Source organism: Balaenoptera ricei, chromosome 9 (genome assembly GCF_028023285.1).
Source record: "Balaenoptera ricei isolate mBalRic1 chromosome 9, mBalRic1.hap2, whole genome shotgun sequence".
In the NCBI taxonomy this organism is placed as follows: domain Eukaryota; kingdom Metazoa; phylum Chordata; class Mammalia; order Artiodactyla; family Balaenopteridae; genus Balaenoptera; species Balaenoptera ricei.
In genome coordinates, this window is record NC_082647.1 from 19168247 (window position 1) to 19193731 (window position 25485).

General features: G+C 38.6%; 1 protein-coding gene across 2 annotated transcripts in view; it reads right to left on the reverse strand.

Annotated features, from left to right (window-relative positions):
* Positions 1 to 25485, reverse strand: part of LRGUK (leucine rich repeats and guanylate kinase domain containing) — a 120771-nt gene that overhangs the window by 77303 nt on the left and 17983 nt on the right. For both annotated transcript variants that reach the window (XM_059933353.1, XM_059933352.1), the window contains exons 4-7: positions 22447 to 22547; positions 18717 to 18798; positions 9147 to 9271; positions 788 to 931 (exon numbers count right to left, since the gene is read on the reverse strand). In XM_059933353.1, the coding sequence (XP_059789336.1) occupies positions 788 to 931; positions 9147 to 9271; positions 18717 to 18798; positions 22447 to 22547 (452 nt within the window). The remainder of the gene's footprint in view (positions 1 to 787; positions 932 to 9146; positions 9272 to 18716; positions 18799 to 22446; positions 22548 to 25485) is intronic.

Consider the following 25485-nt stretch of genomic DNA (forward strand, 5'->3'; position numbering starts at 1 on the left):
AACACAGCCGAACAGAGAAATATCTCCACAGGAACGCATCTCACTCCAGCTAGGATCTACGTCTCTTCCAGGGTTAGCCAAAATTTTCGTTTTCAAGAAGAAATAACCATTCGTCTTCCTTATGAAATCTTTCCCCAAAATATGAAAAAGTACTCGAGATGAATAAAATCACAATGTAGATCTGATTGCATAAGAGGTGAGTTATAGGTACCAACTTAATATACCATGATTAGGAGCACAAATGCTTTATTAAAAATAAAATGTATTTAAGAGTGAAAGCCAATTGATATAATTGGTGAAGTAACGTGTGCATTAAGCCAGATAGGGTAATCTGAGTAAGTCCAATCCCCAACTCATTCGGGTTGGGAACGTACCCAATTGTTACAAATAGGATATAAGAATTCACTTCCTGTGTCTCTTCTCATTAAATGGGGCACAGGCAACACCAGCCTGAGGCTATTCTCTTGTCTCTAGTTTCCCCCCTCTGACACATCAGACATTCCTAATGCCATCTTTCTACCCCAAATTTCACACGAATATATCTACTTCACAAAATCATGTGCACCTGGTTGCAGTTTAAACCTTCAAAACAATGTAATTAGGAATCTTCACATTTTCAAAAATTAAGAATTATTACTTATTAAAAAAAAAAAAAAAGCAGTGCTTCAACTGTTGCTCCAGGAGGTTTTCTAGAATAACTTTTCTGAGCTGGCACTGAATGTGATAGCACTTGAGAAATAATTATAGACACTAAAACCAAGACATATAAAGTATAATATGACATTACCATATTATCCTCGAGGTTGATCACTTCCAAGAAGTCATGACTCCCTAAGCCTTGGAGGCTACTGATCTGATTGTGGCCCAGATCCAGGATCTGCAGGACCCTTAGGTCATCCAAACCTGTGATCTTCTCAATCTGGTTATTGCTCTAAAATTGATAAAATATACTTAATGTCCTAAAGGGAAAAGTGTAATGACAAGTTTTCATCCTGGATACTGCCCCAAACCTCTTAAAATTAGTAAGACATTCCTGTCCCCCCTCCCATTCCCATCTTTCACCTCCCTAAACACATATATGTACACCCCAGAAAGAAAGCCCAGCCTTTCAGCTGGAAGACTCAGAACATAATATTTTCACTAGAGGTAAAGCAGATGAATGTTTGAATCAATAGGAAAGACAAAAGCTAGGTAGTATAAGCTTTTGACATTGCTAACCTCAAGCTTAATGGCAGCATAGCTCCAAGCTTATCTTTAGAAATGTAAATTTAATGCAATTCTTCCATCACCATCACAGAAAACCACTTGAATACTGTAACTCCCACATACACTCTGTTTTCAGAAATATTCTGAATATAATCACCTCATATCATGAGGACTGTAGTAGTCTGGTACATGCCTCCACTTATTCATGCTCTGGTACAGTTTCCATCTCTTGAATCCAGGATAGACCTATGACCTGCCTTAACCAAAAGAATATGGCAGAAGTGTCCCGGTTCCAAATCTAAGACTTAGGAAGGCCTGGCAGCATCTCCTCTTGTGTCTTGGAGCCCTAAGCTGCCATGTAAGAACTCTAGCCACACTGTTGGAGAGAATTTGTGGAGAGGTCACCTGGAGAGGAGCCCTGAGACTAAACAGAGAGGAGAAACCCAGCCATTGCAGCATCCTGGCTGAGCCCAGCCCCCAGCCAATCTGCTAGCTGGACGTGGCAAGACCAGCAGAACCACGAGCTGAGCCCAGCTCAGATTACAGAACTGCTAGCTAATAAAATGGTTAACTAATAGAATTTCTCCACGCCACTACACTTGCGGTGGCATGTTTTACAACAATAGATACATAAACAAAGTTCTTAAATAATTTACATGTAAGCATCTTCTTAGACAATACCATGAAACAGAGAAAGATATAAGACTTAAACACTGTTCTTTTTCCCAACCCCCCTGTACCCATAACAACAAATTATAGTGATAACAATAATTTGTATTTTCTTGTTCATTTCCCAACATTCTCAAAATTCCTTGGGTTCTTTAGCCTTTGAGGTATAAAACTAAGCCACAGTAAAGTTAAACTTTGAGTTGAGAAACACAGTAAAGTGTAATTTTGAGGTTTCAATTAATGCCACATTATACCCATCCTTAAACTTTTTTTTTTGGCCACACCGCGCACACAAGATCCCAGGTCCCTGACCAGGGATCGAACCTGTTTCCCTGCAGTGGAAGTGTGCAGTCCTAACCACTGGACCACCACAGAATTCCCCCCATCCTTAAACTTTTAAAACTTTTACTAAGCACTTTAGAACTAAAAAATTAAATTATAGTATTCTCTACCATCTATAATATTTTTCCTGGTACATGTTTCCCCAAGTATTTAATAGTAAGAGTTCATTTTCACTCAACTTTTCATAAGATTTCACTTCAATAATGAGCAAAGTTTATGTTCATTAGTATAATTCTATGGCTGTTTAAAATATATTAATAGAATGTTGATAATCTATAAAGCTGGATGATAGTACATGGGGGGTCATTAAACTATTCCTTTTATTTTTATATATGTCTGAAAAATTCCATAATAAGAAGGAAAAATACTCATAACTCCATTTGCCTAAGTCAAATTTCCTACTGTTCAAAAAAGTTCTAGAAAGTGTAATAGAAAGGGGAAAGAAAAAAACTACAGTAAACTGAACATAATATCCTTATTAATTTAACTTATTGAAATAAGACCTCAATATCCTATTTAAAATATGCCCACATATCAAATTTATGTATAATACACCTCTTCCCCAAAGACCTTTGAAGCGCTGTAGATGTGGAAGATGAACTGTAATTCTTCTTTAGAGTGTCTCTGATGGCTTTCAAAGTGGTAGATGCACAAGAGCAGATTGAGGCATAGAAAAGTTTAATTAGATAACTTATGGTCATAAAAGAGAGCAGAACTGAGAAATATTCCAAATCAGAATTTCTGAGTCAAAGTTATCTAGTAAAACCCTTTATCCAATGATGAAAAACTGATACATCTCTTCTCAAAGTGCACGTCTAGTGCCTGAATGAACAGTTCTTCTTGCTTGTTTTATCATGATTAGCAGGGAAAAGGGGGTATTTAGAGAGAAACTAAAATGAAACGAGAAATATTCTCAATCTCCCAACTTGGGAGGGAAAAAAACAAATGGCTTTTACTAAGACAAAATGATTTTTGAAGTTTGGAATGTATTGTCCTTACTTGCTAAAGGAGGTGGTTGACAGAGCAGACCATAAGTGAACCACATTTCCCCCTAATATTTATGGTAAAAGTTGATGGAAGAGGTACTCCCCTGTTGGCACAGTGGTTAAGAATCCACCTGCCAATGCAGGGGACATGTGTTCGAGCCCTGGACCGGGAAGACCCCACATGCCATGGAGCAACTAAGCCTGTGTGCCACAACTACTGAGCCTGTACTCTAGAGTCCGCAAGCCACAACTACTGAGCCTGCGTGCCACAACTACTGAAGCCTGCGCACCTAGAGCCCTCTTGTTGCTCTACAACGAGAAGCCACCACAATGAGAAGCCCGTGCACTGCAACCAGAGAAAGCCTGCACGCAGCAACAAAGACCCAACACAGCCAAAAATAAAAAAATAAATTTATTAAAAAAAAAAAAAAAGTTGATGGAAGAGAATTAACAACTGGTTTGTATAGTGAATTGTTCTTTTTTCTCTAAACTGTAAACTGAATTACTTTCAGTAGTAAACCAATTGGATTACTGATACCACAAATCTTTTAAAAAGTATTAAAAACTGTTGAAACAAATGAGTATCATTTTATTTTATGAATTTTACTAATGTATGGAAAAGAAAACCTTCCTATTCTCAAAAAGTTTAAGGAAAATGAATGATGGCATATTCTGTATTTTCTAGTTCATCTTGGGTGATGAGGATGGGGATTGGGAACAATCCACCTAATCTACTTGTAGGAAAAATAAGTCTTTTATGCTTCTTCTAAAAGCTACTTGAGATGAGGGGCTTCCCTGGTGGCACAGTGGTTGAGAGTCTGCCTGCCGATGCGGGGGACACGGGTTCGAGCCCTAGTCTGGGAGGATCCCACATGCCGCGGAGCAACTAGGCCCGTGAGCCACAACTACTGAGCCTGCGCGTCTGGAGACTGTGCTCAGCAACAAGAGAGGCCGCGATAGTGAGAGGCCCGCGACCCGCGATGAAGAGTGGCCCCACTTGCCGCAACTAGAGAAAGCCCTCGCACAGAAACGAAGACCCAACACACCCAAAAATAAATAAATAAAACCTACTTGAGATGAAATTATCAACACAGATTATTTATTTAGTTATTGAAACAGTCTTAGGATGAAAGTGCTATGTGATGTCATTCTTAATAATCAGTTCAATTCTCATTCCCTTAAGCACACCCCCAATCTCTTTCCACATATCATGCTCCGCTTAAAGTTAATGGGAATGCCAATGCAAAAAGATATGTAAATAAAGGGATAAGGTTCTAACAAGCTGCAAATTGAATAGAATATACTGCCAATAATCTTTCAAATTTTCATAATTTTAAAGTGTGACTTTCTTTTATAATTTTTAAATTTGCAATTCAGCCTACCAAATTCATTTTCATTTATGCTTTGCTTACATGCCTAAGTGGACAGAAAACAGAAAAACTCAGGGAAATTATTAAACCTTTCCATGCTTCATTTCCAACCTCAGTACTGGGAACCAGTACTTTACCCTCACCTAACTCACTGTAAGAAGTGAAGGCTCTTGAAAAAGCACTTCAGGCTTAACACATAGCCAACCTTCAGCTGTCTGTGGTTAAATAAGACAGGAATTGTAAATTGTATATGTCAAAAATCTGCAGATAACCCAAGATGTCATTTCAAACAACATGTTCAACACTCTCCTGTGGGATAGTTCACGTAAGAAATTAATAAGCTACTAGCCTCGTGGCTTAAAATCCCCCTGTCCACCTCATGACAGATAAAGAACCCCAAAGCCATCCAAGGGTAAGAAGTGAGAAGGAGAAGGAAAGGAAGAAGAAAGAATCCTAGATAATCTACAAACTATATAATCACCCCCAAATTAATGAGCTAGACTGTTATTTCAAAAATACTGTATATATCTTTGGAACAACTATGATCCTGCTGATTTTAAAATAAATTGTATTTTCATTCAGTCATAGTCACATTGTCATACAGCTTAAGAAGCATGCTCTCTATGGGAAAAAAATTAAAAATTTTAACTTCTTGATGGGAATTGTTCATTTATTCTCAGCACTAATTCTGGTATTCTAGAATGGGAAACTGGCATATAGTGATAGAAAAGGACTGCCAAATTCAGGACCCAGTGGTTCATTTGAGAGCAATGAAGTTTTAACTGCAATAAATATTATGCTTAAATATGTTTAAATGTTATTTCATCAATAAGACATTATAAATATATTCTTTTTTTAACATCTTTAGTGGAGTATAATTGCTTTACAATGGTGTGTTAGTTTCTGCTTTATAACAAAGTGAATCAGTTATACATATATATATGTTCCCAAATCTCTTCCCTCTTGCATCTCCCTCCTTCCCACCCTCCCTATCCCACCCCTCTAGGTGGTCACAAAGCACCGAGCTGATCTCCCTGTGCTAAGTGGCTGTTTCCCACTAGCTATCTATTTTACATTTGGTAGTATATGTAAGTCCATGCCACTCCCTCACTTTGTCCCAGCTTATCCTTCCCACTCCCCAGGTCCTCAAGTCCATTCTCTACGTCTGCGTCTTTATTGCTGTCCTGCCCCTAGGTTCTTCAGAACAATTTTTTTTTTCTTTTTTTAGATTCCATATATATATGTTAGCATACAGTATTTGTTTTTCTCTTTCTGACTTACTTCACTCTGTATGACAGACTCTAGGTCCATCCACCACATTACAAATAACTCAATTTCGTTTCTTTTTATGGCTGAGTAATATTGCATTGTATATATGTACCACACCTTCTTTATCCATTCATCTGTTGATGGACACCTAGGTTGCTTCCATGTCCTGGCTATTGTAAATAGAGCTGCAACGAACATTGTGGTACATGACTCTTTTTGAATTATGGTTTTCTCAGGGCATATGCCCAGTAGTGGGATTTCTGGGTCATATGGTAGTTCTATTTTTAGTTTTTTAAGGGACCTCCATACTGTTCTCCATAGTGGTTGTATCAATTTACATTCCCACCAACAGTGCAAGAGGGTTCCCTTTTCTCTACACCCTCTCCAGCATTTATTCTCTGTACTCTTTTTGATGATGGCCATTCTGACTGGTGTGAGGTGATACCTCACTGTAGTTTTGATTTGCATTTCTCTAATGATTAGTGATGTTGAGCATCCTTCTATGTGTGTGTTGGCAATATGTATATCTTCTTTGGATAAAAGTCTATTTAGGTCTTCTGCCCAATTTTGGATTGGGTTGTTTGTTGTTTTGATATTGAGCTGCATGAGCTGCTTGTATATTTTGGAGATTAATCCTTTGCCAGTTGCTTCACTTGCAAATATTTTCCCCCATTCTGAGGGCTGTCTTTTCGTCTTGTTTATGTTTTCCTTTGCTGTGCAAAAGCTTTTAAGTTTCATTAGGTCCCATTTGTTTATTTGTGTTCTTATTTCCATTTCTCTAGGAAGTGGGTCAAAAAGGATCTTGCTGTGATTTATGTCATACAGTGTTCTGCCTATATTTTCCTCTAAGAGTTTTATAGTGTCTGGCCTTATATTAAGGTCTTTAACCCATTTTGAGTTTATTTTTGTGTATGGTGTTAGGGAGTGTTCTAATTTCATTCTTTCACATGTAGCTGTCCAGTTTTCCCAGCACCACTTACTGAAGAGGCTGTCTTTTCCCCATTGTATATTCTTGCCACCTTTATCAAAGATAAGGTGATCATATGTGAGTGGGTTTATCTCTGGGCTTTCTCTCCTGTTCCAATGATCTATATTTCTGTTTTTGTGCCAGTACCATACTGTCTTGACTACTGTAGCTTTGTAGTATAGTCTGAAGTCAGGGAGCCTGATTCCTCCAGCTCCGTTTTTCTTTCTCAGGATTGCTTTGGCTATTCGGGGTCTTTTGTGTTTCCATACAAATTGTGAAATTTTTTGTTCTAGTTCTGTGAAAAATGACATTTGTAGTTTGATAGGGATTGCACTGAATCTGTAGATTGCTTTGGGTAGTAGAGTCATTTTCACAATGTTGATTCTTCCAATCCAAGAACATGGTATATCTCTCCATCTGTTTGTATCATCTTTAATTTCTTTCATCAGTGTCTTATAGTTTTCTGCATACAGGTCTTTTGTCTCCCTAGGTAGGTTTATTTCTAGGTATTTTATTCTTTTTGTTGCAATGGTAAATGGCAGTGTTTGCTTAATTTCTCTTTCAGATTTTTCATCATTGGTGTATAGGAATGCAAGAGATTTCTGTGCATTAATTTTGTATCCTGCTACTTTACCAAATTCATTGATTAGCTCTAGTAGTTTTCTGGTAGCGTCTTTAGGATTCTCTATGTATAGTATTATGTCATCTGCAAACAGTGACAGCTTTACTTCTTCTTTTCCAATTTGGATTCCTTTTATTTCTTTTTCTTCTCTGATTGCTGCGGCTAAAACTTCCAAAACTTATGTTGAATAATAGTGGTGAGAGTGGGCATCCTTGTCTTGTTCCTGATCTTAGTGGAAATGGTTTCAGTTTTTCACCACTGAGAACGATGTTGGCTGTGCGTTTGTCATATATGGCCTTTATTATGTTGAGGTTAATTTCCCTCTATGCTTACTTTCTGCAGGGTTTTTATCATAAATGGGTGTTGAATTTTGTCAAAAGCTTTTTCTGCATCTATTGAGATGATCATATGGTTTTTCTCCTTCAGTTTGTTAATATGGTGTATCACATTGATTGATTTGTGTATATTGAAGAATCCTTGCATTCCTGGGATAAACCCCACTTGATCATGGTGTATGATGCTTTTAATGTGCTGTTGGATTCTGTTTGCTAGTATTTTGTGGAGGATTTTTGCACCTATGTTCATCAGTGATATTGGCCTGTAGTTTTCTTTTTTTGTGACATCTTTGTGTGGTTTTGGTATCAGTGTGATGGTGGCCTCGTAGAATGAGTTTGGGAGTGTTCCTTCCTCTGCTATATTTTGGAAGAGTTTGAGAAGGATAGGTATTAGCTCTTCTCTAATGTTTGATAGAATTCACCTGTGAAGCCATCTGGTCCTGGGCTTTCGTTTGTTGGAAGATTTTTAATCACAGTTTCAATTTCAGTACTTGTGACTGGTCTGTTTATATTTTCTATTTCTTCCTGGTTCAGTCTCAGAAGGTTGTGCTTTTCTAAGAATTTGTCCATTTCTTCCAGGTTGTCCTATATTGGCATATAGTTGCTTGTAGTAATCTCTCATGATCCTTTGTATTTCTGCAGGGTCAGTTGTTACTTCTCCTTTTTCATTTCTAATTCTGTTGATATGAGTCTTCTCCTTTTTTTTCTTGATGAGTCTGGCTAATGGTTTATCAATTTTGTTTATCTTCTCAAAGACCCAGCTTTTAGTTTTATTGATCTTTGCTATTGTTTCCTTCATTTCTTTTTCATTTATTTCTGATCTGATCTTTATGATTTCTCTCCTTCTGCTAACTTTGGGGGTTTTTTGTTCTTCTTTCTCTAATTGCTTTAGGTGTAAGGTTAGGTTGTTTATTTGAGATGTTTCTTGTTTCTTGAGGTTGGATTGTATTGGTATAAACTTCCCTCTTAGAACTGCTTTTGCTGCATCCCATAGGTTTTGGGTCGTCGTGTTTTCATTGTCATTTGTTTCTAGGTATTTTTTGATTTCCTCTTTGATTTCTTCAGTGATCTCTTGGTTATTATAAAAATATTCTTAATAGTTGCTAAAAGTATGCCTTCCTTTCTCAGTGTTAAAGTCAATCTTTTAAAAAATGGAATTTGTGTACCAAATTAGGAAATCATTTTACTTTAGCATGAATTATTCATCACACACACACACACACACCCCAGATATGGAAAGGAACAAACAAAACTAAAGACAATGACATTTCATGAAGGAATTAGCTCTTTATAAAACTGAAAAATCCTAACTATCATTCATATATTTACTAAGACATTAACTAGTACTTCTATAAAGAATAATACTTTTGTTAGACTCACCAGACAAAGTATTTTGATCGGTAACATTCCTAAGCCATTAATGGTTTTGATCTTGTTCTTGGCCAAACTAAGGTGGGTAAGACTGCTACACAGCTCTAGTCCGTTGATTTCAGCTATCTCATTGCCTATACACCACGACTATGTTTAAGGAAAATGGTATTAGAAACATTCGGAAGAAAAAATGAATTAGTGTCAAATCATCATTAGAAAAATCAGACAACAGCATAAATAAAAAAGTTCTCTATGATAACATAGGATGAATGCTAAATCTTAAAATGATATTTTTTTCATATAGAAGTTAATAGTGCACCAATTAAAATTAGTTTGTATTTTTTAAAGGCATAGCTTTTGAGTGTGCTCAATTGCCTTTGCATTCATATGTGACTCATTTAATCAGTGAGGAAAAACATTTCAGAGTGGTTCAAAGCTGCCACCTTGGCAGTGTTTTTTCCTTGGTTCCTTAATGGTCTCCATGAGAAACTCTTGTACTTTTCCACAGGCAGAACTGAATCCAGGGTTGCCCTGGAGAGACACATGCACTTTATCATCCCCATAACCAGGGAAACAGCCCCGGAGGTGTCATCTGCAGAAAATGGGTGATATTGAGAGGAATAGCCTTTTCTTCTATCTATATTGGCTTCTCTTCTCTTTATAATAAATGAGGCCTAAACTCAGCCTTCTTTTCCTCATCTGTTGATTTTCTAGTTATTTTAAAATTTAACTCTTACCTTTTGTGTTCTATACTTATAGTCACCTAAAAGTGCAAACTCTAAGTCACCAATTCTACTTACCTCTCTCTGTCCTCAATCTTTCTGGCAAATTTCTAGGATTTAATATCACTTCTCCACCCAAGCTCAGTTTCCCCTCCCAAGTAGCCTAAGACATCACCATTTTCTCAGCCACTTGTAATCTTCAGGGTGTCCGATCATCACCAAAACCTGGCATTTTTTGCTTTAAGACATCTCTTCAAATATGTCCTTCCTTTTCATTCACTCCTCTGCCAACTTAATTCAGCTTTAGCACCAATGGATACCTCTAACATCCATTTCTTCGTGCCCTCAAGTCACCTTACACACTGTAGTCAGGTTAATTTTTTTCAAAATATTGACTGGATATCATGCTTCAATTAAAAAATTCTCACAGGATGAATTCCAAATTCTTCACTCTGGCATTTAAGGCCCTTTACTTTAAGCAAAACCTATTTATCGAATTTCATCCCCATAATAATCCAGTGAGAATGCTCCAATTCTGCCAGGTCAATCTTCTCAATAGTTCTGGAATATACCCCTTGACTTTCTTAATTTTTTTAAATACTGCTTTCCTACTTATTTCTAAACCCTACCCATTCTTCAGGACTTAATTTGAAATTCCACTTTTTAAAGTTTTTTCTCTTTTTTAACATTTGCATTAAACCAACATCTTAAGTATTTCTTTTTGACAACCTCATTTCCCTACTTCTATTAGTTTTTAATCACATAAGTAAATACAGGTGACAGACTGGGAGAATATACTGACAACATATATACTATACAAAGTATTACTATCTAGAAAACATAAAGAATGACAATAACCCAATAGAAAATGGGGAAAGAATATATCCAGGAAATTCCCAGAAGAGCAAATCCAAGTGGCTAACATAATAAACATATGAAAAGACACTCTGCTTCACCTGTAGTCGGGAGAAAGCAAATTAAGATGCTATCCTTTGCCTATCAGTTTGGCAAACATTTTAAAGCTTTGGAAGAACAGATTCTTTCATACTACTGGGCGAGAGGGTTCATTATGGTATAGCCTCTCTGGAGGCAATTTGGCAGTGACTATTATAATTGTAAATATCAGAGCAATTCCAATTCTTGGTATCCACTCGAGACAAACTCTTCCTCAAAGCCTTTTCTGGTCAACTTCTAACACCCCACCTATGGAGATTAATCACAGAATCAACAAATTTTTTAAGAGAAAGGAAGGGACTGTAAGTATCACAGAAACATACATTTTGCCTCATAATTATTTGTAGTTATCCTAACTCTACTACTCACTAGTTTTGTGATGTAATTTCTCTCTGCTCAGATTTTTCATCTGTAAAATGGAGACAACATCAGGCTGCCGTGAAGGCCAAAAGTTAGATCATGAGAAAAAATGTAGAAAATGTATGTGAGTGAGTTGTACAAGTATCTCACAATTATAAGGCATTGTTATCGTTACTAAATTACAAGCACATGAGGCCAAGGAATCACATCCTCTGCCTCTTGGCCAGCAGCACAAAAAGGAGGATTCAGGCCAGGACTGATTCTGAAAGAACTAAGCCAGACACAGAGTTTAATTTAGAAACTAAAAGCAATGATGAGAAAATACTGCCAAATGAACCAGAAATGTCTCGATTTTCCTCACTGGTTCCAGATTCAATCCTTGGGCTGTTCGGCTTGTTGTCAACATGCATTTCAAAACCACTTTCATAAAGCTTCCTGCCAGACTAGCTCTACAAATAGACACTTATGCTCACAAACACGATCCTTCTTTCTGCTTCCATTTTCTTTGGGCTATTTAAACAATCACTCTATAGATGAAATAAAATATCCTCAGTGTAGCAATCTTCGGTAAGAAAAATTAAGCACGGAAAACTTCAAATGGTCATTTGTCTTAATCTAGCAGAGGAAGCAACAGTCTTTAAGTCCTATTTCAGGAGCACTAGTGTCTTGGTAGCTCAGCTTCAACAGAAACAAAGATACTCTGAATTATGACAGAGAGTAAAACAAATGCTTGTGGGTGGCTGAGTCAGGAAGCACTCCCATGGGAAGCAGGCAAGGATTAGAAAACTAGAAAACAGGAATCCGGACACTGTCAAGAGATAATGGGAACTGAAAAGGAAAGCCTGTTGACTGTGTATACAGTAATTTTCCAAGACATTAGAGGCCGTTCCCTTGGTGCATCCAGCTTACTCTCTAGCTTTGACTAGTAGGGCAAATCATGTTTTATGAAATTAGTATTGCAAGGGCCAAAAGGAGGAGGAATACAGATGCCCCCCTGCAGTCATGGCCATGGCTTCCGCAGCTGCCACTGCCATCACTCACAGCACTGGGGCAAAGGGCGAGGAGCTGACTGAACATCTCTGCTGAGAAATAGGTTCATTTCACCGAAACTGTCTCCTATTTCCCAACTCTTCACTCCCCTTAAAATTTCAAGGAATTTTAGGCACTATAAATTACAGGTGACCCTTGACAAACAGGTCTGAAATGTATGGGTCCACTTATACATGGATTTTTTTTTTTTTTCACTAAATACATACTACAGCGGTACACCATCTGTAGAGGTTGGCTGAATCCACTGGTGCACAATCGTGGATACAAAGGGCTTACTGTAAAGTTATGTGTGGCTATTCGATTGCTCTGGGATCGGTCCCCTAACCCCCACCATTATTCAAGGCTCAACCGCAATCAGGCTCTTAAGTAAACAGTACTTTTCACAGTGGCGCAACGCCTTCCCCCCCTAATTACTCCCATGGTCACATCATATGTGACTGCCAGCAATGCCGACAGTCAATATGCAGGACTGGTCCATCCAGAGCTCTAAGTTCAGGAATACCTTTATCTCTCCAATCTCCCATTTTCTTAAGAACCTTCATGAAATGTTACTTGCCCTTCCTCCTAACATTATTCTTTCATGTTCTTTCATAAGTCTTGGGACTTTCCGATAAGAAGAAATAGAATCAGATAAGCCACTAAACTATTACAATGAATTAGCTTATTGAGTTAATCCTCTTAGGTATAGTTTAATTTTAAAAGGCCACTATCAGGAGAAAGAGACTCAAAGAACACAAGATCATCATACTGCATTCCAGCTCTAAAATTTTGTGATTCTATGAATAAATCTTTTACAGTGGAATGTTAGATCCTCGTGGAAACTGACTGAAGGAATCCAAAGGCACATAAGCATAACTTTACAGCTAGGGAGAAGCCCAAAAATATATTTTTACATTTTGGCGATGCTGTCAACAGTTCACAGTGCTTGACATGAATTATTCACTAGTCCGCATTTGCTCTTATTCATTTGTCTACAACCATAAAATATGGGCCGGGTGTACAGAAAACAGTTACTAAGAAATAAATAGGAAATCCATCACAATTCTCTTAGTGGAAAGAACCACAATGATGACTTTAATCAAAACCAATCCTGAAGGATCTATATCACCTTACCAGTGAAAAATGTTCTTCACTATGGGAGTGAATCTCTTTAAGAAATGAAACATGCATACACTTTAAATGGCTATGTGATAAAAGTAGTAATCATTCAATGAATTGCAACATGAGAAGAACAATGGAATGCAGAAGACTAGTCTCAGCTCAACCATTTACCAAATAATATCGGACGTTTCCCTGAGTCTCAGGCTCCTCTCCCATAAAATAACAGCACTAGATGATCCCTGAAGTCCTGTCTGGATTTAAAAATTCTATAAATCACTTTTTAAAAATTTCATGATTCTATAATCATGGAATAAATTCCAATGATCAATTAATATTTATAGGTAAAGAATAAACTGCATCCTTTCTTAAGACTAAATAAATATACTAATCCTCGGCAAAGTTTATCATCTTTCGATTTGGGGTGATTATCAATTAATCATCAGTTGCCCACCTACAGAAGGAAAAAATAGCATAATAAGATTAACTAAAAAAGTTGATAGTTTATAGTTAACAATTCATTCTGAGGTATTAACATAATCTACTACAATCACATTGTCAGCACTACTAGCTTGATTAACTGATTTGTTTTTTATTTTAAATAACTGCTTTTAATATTGATAATTATACTTCTCTTTTAATTTTATTTTAAACAAAAGTGCAATTTTTTCCCCTCAAATAGAAAACACAGCTGCTCACTAAGGAAAGCTTGAATAAATACAAAAAGTTTAAAAAAAGATAACAGCCAAATTTCTAAAGCATTTAAAAAAGGACAAATGGAATGGCAGCAGATGAGAAAAGCATGACATTCAAGATATAACAGACAGGACTGATTAGCTTAGAGCTGTGGATCTCAAAGTGTGGTCCTCAGACCAGCAATGCCAGCACCATCCCGGAACTTGTTAGATATGCAAGTTCTCAGGTACCACCCCAGACCTACTTAACCAAAAGCTCTGGAGGGTGGGGACCAGAAATAGGTGTTTTAACAAGCCCTCCAGGGAATTCTGATAGAGCTGGACTTTGACATTTGGTAACTAACTGTTTTCAAGGAAATTAATTTCTAAGTTTCAAATTTAAAAAAATTTTAATGAAGACAGGCACATCATTGGCCATACATGGCCTGCTTTTATTTACTTTTAAAAATTTGATGAATATTCTTGAAACCATCACCATTCCCAGCCCAAGAAGTAGAACATTAGCAATAAGTTACATCTACCTCTGCACACCTCTCCTGTCATGTCTTGACAGCTCCCTCTCAGAGATAACCCTTAGGCTGAATTGCCTATTTCTTCTTCCCTTGCCCCTTTGGTTTTATACCTAAATTATATTTGGTTTGGACTTCCCTGGTGGTGCAGTGGTGAAGAATCCGCCTGCCAGGTCAGGGGACACGGGTTCGACCCCTGGTCCGGGAAGATCCCACATGCCGCAGAGCAACTAAGCCTGTGCGCCACAACTACTGAGCCTGTGCTCTAGAGCCCGCGAGCCACAACTACTGAGCCCACGCACTGCAACTACTGAAGCTGGCATGCCTAGAGCCTGTGCTCCGCAACAAGAGAAGCCACCGCAATGAGAAGCCCGTGCACCGCAAGAAAGAGTAGCCCCCGCTCGCCTCAACTAGAGAAAGCCCGCGTGCAGCAAAGAAGACCCAACGCAGCCAAAAATTAGAAAAAAAAATTTTTTTAATTAAAAAAATTGTTTTAATTAAAAAAATTATATTTGGTTTTATTAACAGTCAACTTTACTGGTGCATGGAGATATATACAGTTCATTCATTTTCACGACTATATGATAATGCTATTGTATCAGTATACCATAATTTATTTATGCTCTCTTATCAAGGAATATTTGGGCTATTTCAATTTTTTGCTATTACAAGCCTCCAGGTACATGTATGCTAAACTTCCTATATATAGGAATGAAAGTGCTAGATCATAGAAAACATGGATCTTCAACTTTACAAGACTGCACAAAATTGTTTTCCAAAGTGGTTGAACTAATTTCACACCCATAAGGAAGAAAAATAGATCCTCTTGACCTATGTGTTCTCCAACACATGGTATTTTTAGATTTCTTACATTCTGTCAACTGAATGGATATAATATAGTATATCGTGAGCTTGACTTGCATTTCTCTGAATACAAATGAGGTTGACATGTCTTCATACGTTTGTTAGCCTTTCTGATTCATTTTCTATAAAATTATATTTACACATCTTCTCCCATCTTCATATGCAGGAACATGCTATAATATATTTCCCTTTAGTTAGGTCTTTAATACCCTTCAATAAAGTTTTATTATGTTCCCCCGACAGGTCTTATTCATCTTTAATAAGATACATATTCTTGTAAATGGCATTTCTTTTTAAGGTTGTGTTTTCTAGTTGCTTGTTTGTGGTATAGAGTAATGCAATCGATTTCTGTTTATTGAAGTCATATTCAACTACCTTGTTGAACTCTCAAAACTCTATTATTTCTAGTAGTTTATTGCAAGTTCTTTTTTATATTCTGTAGACAATCATATCATTTGCAAAAAATGACTTTTTCTCCTTATCAATCTTCATACTTTGCTTTCATTTCTTTCTCTTATGATGCTGAGTTAAGACCTCTTAAACAATGACAGTTAGAAGTGGCAAAGGTGGTTATCTTGTCTTGTATCCTTGATTTTAAAGAGTGCTTAGAACATGTCCCCAGTTAGGATAAAGTTTGTTTCAAATATTTTTGTTGACATTCTTATCAAGTTGAGGAAATTCCCTATTACTAGTTTACTAAGAGTTTTTATTGTGAATGAAGAATGGATTCTATTAAATTTTCTGTATCTATTGAGCTTCTATATCTATTTATCATATGATTTATTTCCCTTAATCTATTCATGTCGTTAATGACATTTTAAGATTTTCTAATGTTAAACTATCCTTACATTCATGAGATAAACCTAACTTGGTCATGGTATATTATCTTTTTCATATACTGTCAGATTCAGTTTGCTAATATTTTGTTTAGGATTTTTACATCTATATCACAAGCGAAATAAGCCTGTCATTTTCCTTTCTCTTACTGTTCCTTGTCTGGTTTGGGTATCAAAGTAACCTCATTAAAATGAATTGTGAATATGCCTTCTATTTTAAATCTTCGAAAGAATTTGTTCATTTTTGAAAGGTTTGTTCTTGAAAGTTGGGGTTTTTTGTATGAAGATTTTTAATTTAATTGATTTTAATTTGTAATGAACTAGTTTTATAGTTATAGGACTACTCAACGTTTCTATCTCCAAGTCATATACATTTCTATCTCCAAGTTATATACATTTGGTGTATAACATTTTTCTAGGGATTTATCCATTTCATCTAAGTTTTTAAATGTTCTGGCATTAAAAAGTTGTTTAGAAATTCTTTTTTATCTCAAAGCTTTTAAGTCTTTTCAAAACTCTAATTACATAATTATACACAATATGATATGCCTGAACAGAACAAAAGAAAGAGGCATAGTTAGTACTGTTTAAAAATTAGCCTACTCTCTTTTCAAAATTGTAAGCTATCTAAGAAGTAGTTTATGAAGGGGAGCTAGTTCTGGGTATTTGTCTTTGCATTTTTAAAAACACAGATGAGGAATTGTGCCACGGTATTTACATTCTAATTATGTGTCTACGTTCTGAATTCCAATCGGTTCTGATGTAATAAAGCTTTTTACACTTTGGAGATGAGACTCCATTGTTACATCTAAAGTCAAGTTTAAAAAACCCTGATTCCTTCCTCCGTTGACATTTACAAAGTCACAACAGTTTAGCATTTTACATGGAAAGATAAATTCATGTCGAAATTAAGACTTTCATGATAGAAATGTTTTAAAATGCATCCTCCATTTTCAGTCCAAAGTACTGTGGAGTTGTTTTCTCTGGCAACTCCATGCTTGCACGTAGAATATTTTCTGGGAGAAAGAACTCCAGACTTTTGTGTCACCCTTCTCACTCAGGGTACACTGAAGAATAGAAGGAGTTCTGGATGCTCAATCCCTTTTGTCTGGTTGGAGTTTAGGCGGGTAGCTGATGTCTAGACCAGTGCTCCTCAAGCTTTAATATGAACTCACATCACCTAGGGGGTCTTGTTAAAAATGCAGATTCTGATTTCAGAGGTCTTGGGTAGCAGCCAAGAGTCTGCATTTCTAAGAAGTTCCAGGCAATGCTGAGGCTGCTGGTGGTCCCTGAGGAGCATTCTTCTAGATGGCCTGAGATGAGTAGATCTCTGAGCCAGACAGCTTCTGGGCCGTCAGACTCTATCTCTTTCCAAATGCAATATATACAACAGTCAAGCGTAAAGTGCAGGTTCTATGGACGGGTGCCGCTAATGTGTACTACTTTTAGTTTGTCATCAAAACATTTCATTTTGATCATTTTCTCATTCGGCTACGTTCAGGAAAACTTGCTCGTTTCCAGAGCACCCTGTAAATGTCCACTAATTGCTCATTTTCACACACAAGTTCTAAAGAGAGTGATGTGATGTTTTAAGCTTTCCATCATATACAAATAAAGCATTTTTCCTACAAAATATGTCTTCAAGAAAAAGTACCTTCTGTTCTCCCCACATCCCAGCCTCATTACTAGTGTGTACTAGCTGCTGCCACGTCCCTGGAATGAGGCACCCGAGGGCAATCGATTCATTCTCCACTCTGCCCTGAAAAATCCTCAGGTGGGTAGAAAGATACTGAGAAAGAGAAGGCGCTGCTCCCTTATCACCCAGAGAACACTGGTCTCTAGGGTAAGGAAGGGATTCAAGCTCATTAAACTCACAGATCCCCAGTCAACCCCTTAGGGTCCAGAAGCTGGAGCGTGTCTATGTTAAGGCAGGTGCTCTGTTTGCACATGAGCCTGGCTCATGCAACAGATATGTTCTTGAAGTTGGCTGCGAATCAAAAATTGTTGGTTTTACTTTTTAAAAATTTTTATGAAAGCATCATTTGAGATACACTAGAGAGGATTGCTAGTTAAAGGGAGCTTAGTGTGAATTCTTTTGTAAAATAAATAATCACTAATTTTGGCCGTATCTGGATTTTCAGATACTGAATCTACATAAAATAGGACCCCAGTTTAAGTAAATTTGAAGAAAGGAGTCGGGTAAAACAGAACTTCTTATCTGGTTCTAGAATTAAAAATAAGCCTATGTTTATCAGAAGAATGACCGTCTTCTTAGCTTTTCAGGTGTCAGATGTTCTTGGCGAGCTTTGATTTGCACTCTTACTCCATGGTCTGTAAAATATCCTCGTTTTGTGAATATCAATTCTTAACCGTTTAAGTGAGTCACACATCTCTAGTAAATTGCCTATCTGGCACTATTCCAGGTCATCCAGTACACATGTATTAATGGGCCCCTTAATCAAACTTTCCCCTTTAATCATTCAAAGGATACTGTCCAAAATTAGTTTCGTGAGAGACTCATATGCCGACAAATCACACATTTCCGAAATTTGGTTGTAGGAAAAATCCACCTTCTGATAAGAGAAAGAGAGCAGGATGTTATACTTTATTTCTCATTCATCTTAACCACACAATTACTTGCACAAGAATGTATTTTCTGATGAGGGGTTACAATTCATAGTTGAAAATACACTCAGGCTAACGTACTTCCTTTGTGTTTAATCGTTTCCTAGCTGGGACCCTCGTCTGCCCACTTTGAGGGGTACTAAGGGGGAGACCCTTCCCCATGGCCAGCGCGGACAGCCGCGCAACAGAAACGCTTTCTGTTTCTTCAGTCACTCTCCCCATTTTCAGCACTTATTTTAAACTTTCTTGATCTTCCTTCAGAGCTTACCTCAGTTTCACCCTTACTAACCACCATGTCTTCGTTTTCGCTGATGCCCAATAGCCTGTGTTCATTTAGTTTATATGCACATCTTGCTTCTAGCTTCTTTGCCTTCTCTGTTTCTGGCTCAATTTACTCTCCTGTGTCACTCCCTAAAGGCCAGAAAAGTCTTTCTTATTCATCCCTCAGGCCATACCTTGTCCACTCAGCACCCTTTCTCAAACTTGACTATCTTAGGAAAGCATTTTCAACAATATTAGTTGTTCCTACTCAAAAATATGAGAAAGAAAAACAACATTAAATAACTTTAATTATTCACCTAGTGGCAAAAGATTAAAAAAATATATTTTTTAAAAAACTGCATTAATGTGCTAGGCACATGATAATCATTTTCAGGAAAACTATCAAGCAATTATATAATAAGTACTATTGTTATCTTCTTGTGCCCTTTAAAACAGTAATTTTACCTCCCCTTACCCATGCACTAAGATTATTTTTATCAATGTATTAAATATTAAATACTTTAAATACTAAAAACTTTAAATACTGGACACTAAAAAAAATTTCTTTGAAAACAGCTCAAGTGGCAAGTGTAGAAAATTGGTTAAGTTGATTACAATACAGCAACAAGACTGCAAAGTAAGTAAAATACAAGTATGTGAATCATGTGAAGAAATAGAAATGTGCAACCAAAATCCTGTTAAAAAAAAAATCAGAAACAAAATTTTATGCATATACAAATTGCAACTATGTAAAATGCATTCTATGACTTAATTAAAAAGTCAGTTTGGCAGGATAAAATGAAATTTCTTATTCACTTTTTTTTCTATATCATAATGATGGGCTAGAAATAAACTTATAATTATCTAGGTTTACTTATAGCTGACATTTTTCCATCAACACCTTTCATTCTTGTGCCACAGCTTGTGTGTGCTCATGATACCTATCTAACTACACACCTGTTGGGACTATATGCCAATACTGTGCCCTCCATGCACCTATGATACTGGGCTTGTTGAGAGACCTTAAAAGGGTTATGATATTGCCCTGACTCCCACTGGGAGTTCCACTGGAACCCAGAGCTTGTAAGAAGTGCCCATCAATCAAACGAACCTTCTTCACCTACTAAGAGCAAAATCATTCTAGGAAATACAAAAAGGGTACAAGTATAAGCTCCTGCTCTTTGGGACATGTATGCTTTCTTTGGTTGGTGGCACAAGGCACAAAGATAATAAATGAAACATAAGCAGAGCTATCCGAGAGGGTGGGACATTATACACAAGCGTGATTTACTGGAAAAATGGGCTTTGGGTCTCAGACATGGGGTTCAATGCCAGCCCTGTGACCTTCCAGCAAAGGTTAAGTAAGTTATTTAACCTTTCTGTGCCTCTGCAAACTCATCTGTAAACTGGGACCATCCCAGCTGCCTCACAGTTCTATTGGGAGGATTTAGTAAGATCCTGCATTGAAAACATTGGAAGGCCTCAATCATTCCCCTCCCAGGTTCACAAAGGGTTCACTTAGGGTTCACATAGGGTTGAAGTACCTCGTCAGGGGCACTCTGGCACTTTGCAAGCACTTTCCTAAAGTTACCAATACATTTGCTCTTAATTCTCTAGGAACTTGAACGTTGAGGTATCTGCCATAACGATGGAAACACATCAGTATACATTTGTCCAAACCCACATAACGTACAACACCAAGAGTGAATCCTAATGTAAACTGTGGACTTCGGGTGATTATGATGTGTCAGTGTAGGTTTGAGTGTAACAAATGTCCCACTCTGGCGGGGGATGTTGATAATGGGGAGGCTGCGCATTTGTGGGGGCAGGAGATATATGGGAAATCTCTGCACTTTCTCCTCAATTTTGCTATGAACCTAAAACTGCTCTAAAAAAAAAAGATGGGGTATCTGATTTGTTTTTGTTTACTTGTGCAGTCTTTTGGGGAGGGGGTGAGGCAAGGTTGTGAATGAAAGAAACTCCAGGCAAGTTTTTCCAAGGAAGGGGGTCACACTGTTGCCATGGCTGATTTCACTGGGGCTTAGGGCAAGGCAGAAGGGACAGCAAAGGAGGGAGAATCAAGACAGCTCTGCAAGAACAATTCCTGATGACATGGAGACCACAAGGCCCCATACTGAGGACAAATAGGCACCTTGTGTGGCTTTTCTGGATAAAGGAAAGTCACCACAGCAATAACTAATTTCAAAGGGAAAAAACTCACTACTGATAAAAATGTAGCAATGTGAAATAACAGAAGAAAAATTAAGAAAGGCATCTCACTGACAGTATGGAGGATCCAGTCCGATTCTTGATTTCAAACAGACTCATATTTGTGCAAGCTCCAGCAGAATACCTTGGATCTACATTAATTTGGCTTGTAAACAAAATAAAACTAATAGGTAATAAAAGGCAATCATTGATGTCCACTCCTTAAAACAACTTTTTAATGAAATATTTGAGTCCAATAGAAAAATACTCGCCCCAAGCTGTGGCAATGGTTCCCAAATTTGTCAGCATGTTAGAGCCACCTGGGTGGGGTCTTTTAGAAATTCCCACACCCAGGCCTTACCTTGGACCACCTGAACCAGAATATCTGGCAGTGGGATCCAGGCATCAGTAGTCTTTAAAGCTCTCCAGGTGATTCCAGTGTGCAGAAAATCGGAGTACCATTAATCTACGACCTCTCTGCTTACGTGTGGCCCATGGACCAGCAGCAATGGCTCACCAGGAAGGCTGTTAGAAAGCAGAGCCTCAGGCCCACCTCAGACCTACTGGATCAGAATCTCATTTTCACAAGAACGCCACGTGACCTACACACATGTTAAAGTATGAGACACAGCGCTCCACAGCAGAGTAAGCTGCTCCATCAACCACCGTTCACAGAGTTTCATTCTGCCTCAGAAATGCAAAAGCAAGTGCAGAGAAGCAAGAATGAAGATCTGAAATCACTGCTTTCTAAACAAAAGTTAAGGTTGGATCAATAAAGAAGGCAAAATTTAAGCCCCCAGGAAATTTTTACAGAATTTTCAGGTATAAATTTGTTCTGCTATAATAAAAATATACAAACAATAACTAGTATTTAAATGAAGCAGAGAAAAGGGAAAGAAGTTAGTTCATTGGTTTGGACACTAGGTTTTAGCAAAGCTTCCAAAAAAGATAATCTCTTGAAAGACTATCTCCTTTTTCTAAAATAAATGATACACAAATCCTTCTCCTTTTTTATTTCATTTCTCCTCTGTCTTACTCTCTCTGAATTCTCTTTTAGTGCTGTTTTGCTTGTTAATGTATTTCACAAACCAGTTAACACAAGTAATTAGTGTATTAATAAAATCTACCTTGAGATTCTTGGGTGGCTTGAAATTGAAGAATGTCGTCAGTTTATTCTGAGACGCATTAAGTTCTAGAAGATAAGGCATACAGCTCACACAAGACAAATCTGGGGGGTAAAATGAATAAAGAATAAGGTAAGTCAATAAAATAAAACTTAGACAAAGTCATTAAAAACAGCATACATTATATCAGAACATTTTAAAACTATACCAGTTGTAAGCACATCTTAATTATTCCAGATGAGTGAAATGAATAAAAATAGGAATATGCAAAACACACACACACACACACACACACACACACACACACACAGAGCATGGAAAATGCACCATGAGCCAAAATTTAACCTTCTTCTCCAGGGCCCCCAACCTGTCCCATCCCCATCTTCCATCACAACCAGGAAAGAAATGACCGAGGCCTCCTTGTGGCCCAGCTCACTCTCCCCTGAGCTGCTAACAGTCAATGCTTCAAAAATGCCAGCCTTGGGGGAGACCTTCAATATGGCGCAGGAGTTAGACGTGGAGATCACCTTCCTCCCCACAAATACATCAGAAATACATCTACATGCGTAACAACTCCTACAGAACACCTACTCAAGGCTGGCAGAAGACCTCAGACTTCCCAAAAGGCAAGAAACTCCCCACGTACCTGGGTAGGGCAAAAGAAAAAAGAAAAAACAGAGACAAAAGAATAGGGACGGGACCTGCACTTCTGGGAGGGAGCTGTGAAGGAGGAAAGGTTTCCACACACTAGGAAGCCCCTTCGCAGGCAGAGATGGGGGGGTGGCGGGGGGGGGGTAAGCTTCGGAGCCACAGAGAAGAGCGCAGCCACAGGGGTGCGGAGGGCAAAGCAGAGAGATTCCCGCACAGAAGATCGATGCCGACCAGCACTCACCAGCCCGAGAGGCTTGTCTGCTCACCCGCCGGGGCGGGCAGGGGCTGGGAGTTGAGGCTCGGGCTTCGGAGGTCGGATCCCAGGGAGAGGACTGGGGTTGGCTGCGTGAACACAGCCTGAAGGGGGCAAGTGCACAACAGCTAGCCGGGAGGGAGTCCGGGAAAAAGTCTGGAGCTGCCGAAGAGGCAAGAGACCATTGTTTTGGGTGTGCGAGGAGAGAGGATTCAGAGCACCGTCTAAACGAGCTCCAGAGACGGGCGTGAGCCGTGGCTATCAGCGCGGACCCCAGAGACATGAGACACTAAGGCTGCTGTTGCCGCCACCAAGAAGCCTGTGTGCGGGCCCAGGTCACTCTCCACACCTCCCCTCCCGGGAGCCGGTGGAGCTCGCCACTGCCAGGGTCCCGTGATCCAGGGACAACTTCCCAGGGAGAATGCACGGCGCCTCAGTCTGGTGCAACGTCACGCCGGCCTCTGCCCCCACAGGCTCGCCCCGCATTCCGTACCCCTCCTTCCCCCCATCCTGAGTGAGCCAGAGCCCCCGAATCAGCTGCTCCTTTAACCCCATCCGGTCTGAGCGGGAACAGACGCCCTCAGGCGACCTACACGCAGAGGCGGGGGCCAAATCCAAAGCTGAACACCGGGAGCTGTGCGAACAAAGAAGAGAAAGGGAAATCTCTCCCAGCAGCCTCAGGAGCAGCGGATTAAATCTCCACAATCAACTTGATGTAACCTGCATCTCTGGAATACCTGAATAAACAATGAATCATCCCAAATTGAGGTGGTGGACTTTGGAGGCAATGATATATATATATATTTTTTCCATTTTCTCTTTTTGTGAGTGTGTATGTGTGATTTTGTCTGTATAGCTTTGCTTTTACCATTTGTCCTAGGGTTCCGTCTGTCCAGTTTCTGTTTCTTTTCTTTTTTGGGATAGTTTTTAGCACTTGTTATAATTGGTAGATTTGTTTTTTGGTTTGGTTGCTCTCTTTTTTTAATTTTTAATAATTATTTTTTATTTTAATAACTTTATTTTCTTTTCTTTCTTTTTTTCTCCCTTTTCTTCTGAGCCATGTGGCTGACAGGGTCTTGGTGCTCCAGCTGGGTGTCAGGCTTGTGCCTCTGAGGTAGGAGAGCTGAGTTCCAGACATTGGACCACCAGAGACCTTCCGGCTCCACGTAATATCAAATGGCGAAAGCTCTCCCAGAGATCTCCATCTCAATGCTAAGACTCAGCTCCACTCAACAACCAGCAAGATACAGTGCTGGACACCCTATGCCAAACAACTAGCAAGACAGTAACACAACCCCGCCCATTAGCAGAGAGGATGCCTAAAATCATAATAAGGTCACAGACACCCCAAACACACCACCGGACGCGGTCCTACCCACCAGGAAGACAAGATCCAGCCTCATCCTCCAGAACACAGGCACCAGTTCCCTCCACCAGGAAGCCTACACAACCCACTGAACCAACCTTACCCACTGGGGGCAGACACCACAAACAACGGGAACTACGAACCTGCAGCCTGTGAAAAGGAGACCCCAAACACAGTAAGTTAAGCAAAATGAGAAGACAGAGAAACACAGCAGATGAAGGAGCAATGTAAAAACCCACCAGACCAAACAAATGAAGAGGAAATAGGCAGTCAACCTGAAAAAGAATTCAGCGTAAAGATAGTAAAGATGATCCAAAATCTTGGAAATAGAATGGAAAAAATACAAGAAACGTTTAACAAGGACCTGGAAGAACTAAAGAGCAAACAAACAATGATGAACAACACAATAAATGAAATTTAAAATTCTCTAGAAGGAATCAATAGTAGAATAACTGAGGCAGAAGAACAGATAAGTGACCTGGAAGATAAAATAATGGAAATAACTACTGCAGAGCAGATTAAAGAAAAAAGAATGAAAAGAATTGAGGACAGTCCCAGAGACCTCTGGGACAACATTAAATGCACCAACATTTGAATTATAGGGGTCCCAGAGGAAGAAGAGAAAAAGAAAGGGACTGAGAAAATATTTCAAGAGATTATAGTTGCAAACTTCCCTAATATGGGAAAGGAAACAGTTAATCAAGTCCAGGAAGCACAGAGACTCCCATACAGGAAAAATCCACGGAGAAACACGCCAAGACACATATTACTC